General features: G+C 38.4%; 1 protein-coding gene across 1 annotated transcript in view; it reads right to left on the bottom strand.

The window, feature by feature from the left end:
• The window catches only part of zdhhc9 (zDHHC palmitoyltransferase 9), a 115,261-nt gene that overhangs the window by 15,922 nt on the left and 90,716 nt on the right, over positions 1-8,623 (bottom strand). The window contains exons 5-7 of the mRNA XM_072595071.1: positions 8,428-8,476; positions 2,516-2,618; positions 1,070-1,173 (exon numbers count right to left, since the gene is read on the bottom strand). Coding sequence (XP_072451172.1) covers positions 1,070-1,173; positions 2,516-2,618; positions 8,428-8,476 — 256 coding nt within the window. The remainder of the gene's footprint in view (positions 1-1,069; positions 1,174-2,515; positions 2,619-8,427; positions 8,477-8,623) is intronic.

Here is an 8,623-nt window from a genome sequence, read left to right as displayed (position 1 = left end):
ATCCCAACTTTAGTACCAAAACTGTGCTGGGGAACTAGCTACATCATTAGCCAAGCTACAACATTGGCATCTGTCCCATAACATGGAAAATTGCAACAGTAAACAGCCAAACTCATCAATTACAATGTCATCATTCTCCACTCAGTGATGGAAAGTGATATCAAAAGTACTGTCAAACAGCACCTACTTAGCAGTCTGTGCACTGATATATAGCTTGAGTACTACCAGGGCAACCTGGCTCCAGGTCCCATTTCAGGGCCAAACACCGAGCACTTTAGCATAGTGCCCTACTACCACCCACCTACAGCTGCTTTAATGACTCTCCCTCCTGCAAAAAGGTTAGAAGTGGGGCTTTTCAAATCTGATACCAAAGTCTATGCTCACGTGCAACAAGACATCAATAACATGCAAGTTGATGCTACATGGCCAATAATATTCATAGCACACAGCTGGTAGACAATGGCCATTGCAAACAATGAAAGAGTCTAACCATTGCCCAAAGACATTTAATGACATTAGCAGCACTGAATCCCCAGTAGCAGGAACATTTCTCTTTAACTTCCACACCCAAGTCACAAACCATCCTGATTTGGAAATACATCACCATTATTTCCACTGTCACTCAGGCAAAATCCAAGAACTACTTTCCTGACAGCATTGCGGATCCATCCACATGGACTGCAGAGGCTCAAGACAGTAGCACACCACTCAAATATAGTGACCTTGCCAAATATAACTCAAATCACAGTAATCAGAATTTAAAATGGCAAATAAGGTAGCTGGTTTGTGCACAGTAAAGAGATCTCTCAAATACCAAACTAAGTGTCTAATTTGGTTACGGACCAAATTAATGTTGACCAAGACACAGATCACCGAACTCCTACTCAGCAGGTTTGATATCATTTAGTTGGCCTTGGATTTCAAAACTCTGTGCAAAATATTTTCCATTCTGAGGAAGAGTCGCGCAACCTGAAGCGCTAACCCTGACTTCTCTGCATAGATGCTGCCAGACCTGCCGAGCTTTTCCAGCAATTTCTGTTTCTGATTTACAGCATCCACAATTTCTTACCTTGGTGGAACTGGTCCACATAGGATCTCACAACAATTTTTCAACACACCATCATGGCTGTACGGATTATGAATTCCATTTTTCCCTGACCAAGAACCTTTAATCTGTGAAAGACAAATTGAAACATTTTTGAATACTAAACACACACCTCCAGCTGCAGGAGCAACAGATACAATTTAACCAATATGAATGCTTAGACAAGATATGCAGCATTCAGTACAACAGCACTGACTATTTCATGTTAAAGACAGTAGTTTCCCCAGTATTAGTTCCAGCTCCACTTCATCCATCACATAACATTGATCACTGCTTCAAATGAAGTATCACCAAATAAACTAAAACCAACCAATAATAGTAACCCAAATGAAAAGTCAGACTTGGCTTGTATTTTAAAAGTCAAAACTGTGCCTTGAACTTACTGAATACAAGGTTTAACTGCTCATATTTTGAGAATGATCACATTTCCCATTTGTATTATTAGCTATTGCTTAGTACAGGACTGGAGTAATGCCGAAAAAGAAGGGTGGCTGTCGAAGCTTTATGCCTTACACAGTTGTCAGTCCAGAATTGCACAAATGCCACATCTCAAAAGGGATGTACTGCATGAAAAAAAGACTGCGCTGATTAGTTGGCAAGAGGATCTGACTGGGAAGGTTTTGCCACATATGTTACTTATTGTCAAGCTGTTCTCTGGCTCTTTAAATCAGCATTTTTAAAGCAAAAAAACCCAAGCATAAATGCAAGCCTTACAGCTAAAGGGATCAATATTCACCAAAAGTCTTAAAAGGTAATAGACCAGAAGGAAAGTAGCAATGATTACATTGTTTTGTAGAATTACCTTGAAAGTAAAAGCAGCTATTTTGACTTCAATATAATCAGTACAAATCTTTCTTTTAAAAATTTGTGAAAGGATATTTTTACATCAATTTGTTATACTCCACTTGAAACAGTCTTAATATTAATGACAAGATGTGCTTGTGTACAACACAAACCTAATATTTTGCAGTGTACTGCTAGCCTCTACAGGACTAAATCGGAGGGCAATAGATTAAAAGATCTCTGTCTGTTCATCCAACAGCAGTTCTTGGAATTCAAAACAATTCACTGAGCATGAATGGTGGGGAAACCACCCTTTGAATAAGAGGAGATTTCAGAAATGAAAGCATTGTTCAGATGTTACCAATATAAATAAGTGGAAGCATTATTGTATTTATAAAAACAGTGCAAAAAATTCAGTTACCGCAATCAAGTTGAGATAATAAATCACTGAAATGTTGCTAGCCATAACCATTGCTGGCAATGTTCAACTTTTGGAATAAAAGCAGCTACACACATTATTCATCTAAAAATTTGTAGTGATTAAAAAAAAAGATATTACTTTGATTGATTAATAATAATTACATCCCCATAGCCTAATAATTCCCCTGTTGCATACACATTACTTACATCTTCATTGGTGGTCTGGTTGAGTGCAATAAGATAGGTGTGAAATCCAGACAGACCAATCACAGACCATAATGTGAAGAAGCAGATCACCACTTCTAGTACCGTAATGAAAGAGTTAAAGAATGCCCAAGAGTAAATACATTTCCATGCAGTCATAACATTTATTTCTATTTCCACAGTAAATTCTGAAGATTTCAAATAATGCACTAACATCATCACTATTATTTGGGTAAGCAGCACTGCCATAATGCAGCATTTTGACTCAATAGTTACAGCAACTCTTAATATCAAAGTAGTAACATGAGGAAATACTTAATTACTGTGTAATAAGAACACTTGCATTTTAAATTGCACAAATTAAAGTACTCAAGAGTAGCCAAATTTACTCCTCAAATTCAGGAGGCTCTGACTTGCATCTGAGCAGACAAACAAGATCATAAACAGATTACAGTATTAAAGAAGTACTTGAGGCTTTCACAGAAGGATAATGTTCCACTTTATTATCAATGCTACATCCCCACATGGCTATCCTTTCTAAATTAAGCACAATACAATATTCTTTGACTACTGGTTAAGTTAATAAATTTGGGCTCTCTTTGTACACACTTCTCCAGGATTTTAAAATAAATCATTTCAATACATCTAGCACAGCCACATGAAATCCTTTAGAAATACCAAAAGCTTACATTTTTACACAATGGAGGTCCTTTCTCTAGAAAACAGTAGGCTACCATGCAAAAAGGTTTTTTTTTATTTACTAAAAGTCAGTCTCTTCCGTGCAAACTTGTTAGAGTATATTCCTCACAGAAACAAATGCTCAAACCACAGCTAATTATTTACATGCAATGAAAGACTTAATTTTTATAGCACGTCATCATTTGCTATAATGTTTTAGTGGTTCACATAATAGGCCAAACAAGGCAAGGGATTACATGATGAACAGCAGGATCAAAGGGACTTTGGTGTGTATGTATATTAGTCCCTTAAGGTATCAAGACAAGTGCATAAAGTGGTTAAGGCATTTATGTTTTACTTGCTTTTCGCCAAAGCAGAGAGAGTTTTAAGAAAAGGGAGGTTGTGCTGGAGGTTATGAAAAATAAAGTTGATTCGGCCAAAGCTAGAGTATTTTGGGCAGTTCTGGAAGCCACATTGTGGGTTGGATATGATAGCACTGGAGATTTACCAGGATGTTGCCTGGGCTGGAGGAGTTCAGTTAAGAGATTAAACAGACTGGGGTTGTTTTCCTCACAGCAATGGAAACTGAAAGGGGACATGATTGAGGTGTATAAAATTATGAGGAGCATAGATATCGTAGACACGAAAAAACTTAAAACAGAATCGCAATTTATTCTCATTTGCATTGATGAATGTGTATAAGTCGCCATAAGTTGTTGCCATTTTATTTACAGAAATTAGAAGAAATAATTGATACAAAGTTAATCTTTTGTTCCCTCCGCCACAAGTTGGATTAATGGAGTGGCTATAAGACACCACAAAGGCCATCCTGGAGGCTGCCAAAGCAAGGATTTCCAGACTGGACCCACCACGCTGCCACCACTGAAGCAGTTCCTCAAGCTATTGCAACTTCAGTTGCTGCCTGAAGCCACAAAGCCATGAGGAACAAACTGGAATCACATGTCGCTGCTGGTACAGCCATTGCTGAAAGCACCATGCTGCTGGCAGGAGGAATGGACTAGACCCACCAACAGCGAAGCCTTCGATAAAGCTGCGACCACTACGGCCATGAGGAACGAGCATCCAGATCCATTATATTGCCGTAGCCGCAGACCCGGACAATCACCTTCTTCCACCGCAGCCGCAGAAAAAAGTGAATTTTGACAGAAAAAGATACGAGAAAAAAAACAAAGCGTCCAGACAGGGGAACACTGAACCTGAACACTGCTGCAGCCATCTTGAAAACTTTTCCCTGTCAATGATCAGGGGCATGGATTTAAGCTAAGGGATCCAAGTTTTAGAGGCAATATAAAAGAACTAAAATAGGGAAGTAAAAGAACAAGAAGGGGTCATGAAATGATGTTGGCAAGTAGGGTTAAAGAGAATCCCAAGGCATTCTTTACATACATTAAAAACAAGAGGAGAACTTGGGAAGAAGGTAGGACCACTCAATGATAAAAGGAGGAAACTTGTGCTTGGAGGCAAAGGATGTGGGCAAGATCCTAAATAAGTGCTTTGTGTCAGTATCCCTCAGAAGAAGGTAATGGAGGATAGTAAGATTTGTGTAGAGCATGCTAATATGCTGGGCATTTTAAGATCAACAAAGTGGTGGTGCTGGTGTCCTGAAGAGCATTAAGGTGATTAAATCCCCAGGGCCCAATGGTATCTACCCCAGGTTATTGAGGGAGGCAGGAGGGGACATTGCTGGGACCTTGGCCAAGATCTTTGTATCCTCGTTAGCCACTGAAGAGGTCCCAGAAGATTGGCAAGTAGTGAACGTTATTCCTCTGTTCAAGAAGGGAAATAGGGATAATCCAGGAAACTAAAGACTGATGAGTCTCACATCGGTGGTTGGAAAGCTATTGGAAAGAATTTGTAGGGATAGGATTTACATACATTTGGAAACACATGGTTTTAGTGTGGGGCAGATCATGCCTTACTAACTTGATTGAATTTTTTAAGGGGGTGACAAAGGTAATCGATGACAGCAAAGCAGTGGATGTTGTCTATATAGATTTTAGTAAGGCTTTCAACAAGGTCCTTCCTGGTAGGCTCACCCCGAAGATTAAAATGAATGGGATCCTCGGTGACACCAACATGTGGATTCAGAATTGGTTTGCAATAGAAGGTGGAGGATAGTGGTTGAAGGGTGTTTTTTAGGCTGGAGGTCTGAGAGTCGTAGTGTTTGCAGAGATGTGTACTGGAACCTCTGCTCTTTGTGATTATATACAAATGACTTGGATGAATACATAGGTGGTTGAGTTAATAAGTTTGCAGACAATACAAAGATTGGTGGAGTTATGAATAGTATAGAAGGTTGTCAAAGGATACAGTGAGATATGGATCAGTTACAAATATGGGCAGAGTTTAATCTGGCTAAGTGTGGGGTGTTGCAGTTTGGGACATCAAATGTGAAGGAAAAGTATATGATTAATGGCAAAATCCTGATCCTGATGTACAGAGAAATCTTGGTTCAAGTCCATATATCCCTGAAAGTGGCCACACAAGTAGATAGAGTGATAAAGGAGGTGTGTGGCATGCTTGCCTTTATTGGTCAGGGAATTGAGTACAAGAGTCAGGATACCATGTCGTAGCTTTTAAAAAAAAAACTCTGGTTAGGCCACATTTAGGAGTACCGCATTCAGCTCTATTTGCCACACTACAGAAAGGATGTGGAGGCTTTGGATGGAGAGGGTGCTGAAGAGGTTTACCAGGATGCTGCCTGGGAGGAGAGAGTATGAGCTATAAGGAGAGGCTAGAAAACTCAGATTGTTTTCTCTGGAATGGCAGAAGCTGAGGGGACACTTGATAGAAATCTATAAAATTAGGAGATGCATAGGGTTAGGATTGACAGTCACAATCTTTCCCCCCAAAAGAGTTGAAATATCTAATGCATGCATTTAAGGTGGGGGCGTGGTGGAAGTTCATAGATGTGAGGAGCACTTCTGTTTTTAATGAAAGAAAAAGAGTGGTAGGAGTCTGGAATGCATTGCCAAGGGTAGTGGTCAAGGCAAATGTGGTAGTGGCTTTTAAGAGACTTAACATGGATCCACAAGGAATGGAAGGATATGAACCAAAGGTTGGCAGAAGGAATTAGTTTAATTTCCATCATGTTCAGTACAACATAGTGGGTCAAATGGTCCATTCCAGTGCTGTACAGTTTTATGTGCTATATTCTAAAGGAAAATATTTTTTAAACTAGAGGGTGGTGGGAATCTGGAACTCACTATCTAGAAGGGTAGCAGAGGCAGAAACCCTCATTACATTTATAAATGCACTTGCAATGCCAAGGCAGACAAGGCTATGGGACAAGTGCTAAAAGTGAGAATAGAAAGTTTAGCGGATCATTTTTGACTGGCACAGTTGTGATAGGCCGAAGGGCCTTTTTCTGTGCTGTGGATCTCAAATCTCTAATTTGCAGTGACATCAAATTAGTAAATCAATTGAAGGCAATAATCTTGCAGTGCAACGCATTTAGTGTAGAGAATCCCAAATCCCTTCACAAAAATGTTAACACTGGGCCAAGGGAGAGTTACAATCAGATAACAAAAAAAAACTGTATGGAGGGTTTTCAAAAAGAGATGATAAAAAGGTGAATAGGGAAAACTGGAATCACTTCTGAACAGAAAGGCATCCAGGAAAACGAGACCGTGAACTAATAAGTAACTATAATGGACAGCTGGGTTTATGAAATGCTCAGATTAAGAAACAGGAGTTACAAGGAGAGACCATAGAAACAACAAAAGTTTTAACTAAGAGAAGAGAGAGGATTTTCTCATCCAAAGAAAGAAACTCTGGAGGGGTTTGAAAGGTACTGACTGTGACCAGTGAACTCAAAGATTAAGTTTGTATGCTTCAGGCAAGAAACCTAGAAGTGGTTTTTCTTTGAGCTAAGCTTGCAACTTGACTATTCTACCATAGCATTTATTGTTTCTCCAATTGGAAAGCACTAAGCTCATTTCTTCTTGCATGTGATGTTCAATCATTAGAAAAGTAAAACTGATACTAGTGAAGTAGCTGAAAGTTTATGGTTCAAGCAAAGTAGCCTGAAAATCAGAGGCTATAAATAACCATAAGTATTATAGTGTATGAATATTTAGTCTAAGCAACTTTACTGCTGCTTTGGAGCATGCACCATAACCTGTCATAAGTCTGTTACTGGCAAATCAGCAAATCACAATGTCTTGGATTTTTTGTACAACGTCTCCAAATGAAGATTTGGAATGTTAGCTTGTTATAAGCAGTCATTCTTAACCTCTAGTGATTGGAAAATTGATCTGTAATGGATTCTATAATCTACCCAAGATTGTAATTAACACAACCAACATTACAAATCAATTTTCTGGTTGTTCTCCTCATTGCAAGATCCTACAAGCAGCAGTGGGAAAATTGTATATGGTACCTCCTAATGTTTTAATTGTGATACTGCTGCAATATATTTTGTTGGTTACAAAGCAAAGTGGGGATGTCCTACATTCACAAAAATCTATTTAATGAAATTTTGAAAATTCAGAAAGAAAGTATGAAACAACAAATGTCAGCGTACATAATGATCATACACTTTACAATGAAATCCCAACCTTAAACTTGGAGTGAGGATGAAAATGCAGTTTAGAATTACTAATATCTAATGCTGGGGTGCACTGGGATACCTCCCACAAGGTGACCTCTAGAGCAGTGTGATGAATTAATGAAAAGAGATGACCACTGGAAGGGTCAACTAAACTGCAAATTCAGCTGAATACATTTGGAAAAAAGCTTGATGAAACATGGTATCTAATTATTTCCTTAAGCAGCAGAATAATAATCCCATTTCTATATAATTTAAATCATTCACTACTCATCATACAAGATCAATGTTAAAGATTCATATAGCTATATAATCAGTATGTATAAAATATGGTCTTCCCTGGGAGCATCCCAAACTAAATGTCCAAATTAAAAAAAAAGGTACAACGGAAAAAGTCTCAGAGTAATTTGTAGAATTAGCATCCTAAATCACTCAAATCTATGCAACCTCTGTTCATCATCAATGCACACATTACACCATTTCAGCATCCAAATGCTTTTTCTTTTAAAGAAGAAAAGCTGATCTATGAAACTACAAAATAAAAGCAATGCATGCTGTATGTTATCATGCAATGCAACTTTCGAATTCCTATAAACCATAACAGATTTACACAATATTTATTCAATATCAGACAAATGCACGTTTTTAACTCCATCAAAAAGGATATGTTCCTGGTGTGTCCTTCAGGGTGTTTAAAAAGCCATTGTCCACGGATCCTGTTTAAAAAACAAATGAAAAACAAATTTTGAATAGACAGGATTGAAAAAGGAAAACAATGGCTTCTACCTCACAGAAGGTAGTGATTGTGGGGGGCACAGCAGAATTGTAAAGAGGCATTAAAATAACAGACATATAGGGTATCC

The sequence above is a fragment of the Chiloscyllium punctatum genome, chromosome 25 (genome assembly GCF_047496795.1).
Source record: "Chiloscyllium punctatum isolate Juve2018m chromosome 25, sChiPun1.3, whole genome shotgun sequence".
In the NCBI taxonomy this organism is placed as follows: Eukaryota; Metazoa; Chordata; class Chondrichthyes; order Orectolobiformes; family Hemiscylliidae; genus Chiloscyllium; species Chiloscyllium punctatum.
This window is presented reverse-complemented; position numbering and strand designations above follow the sequence as displayed.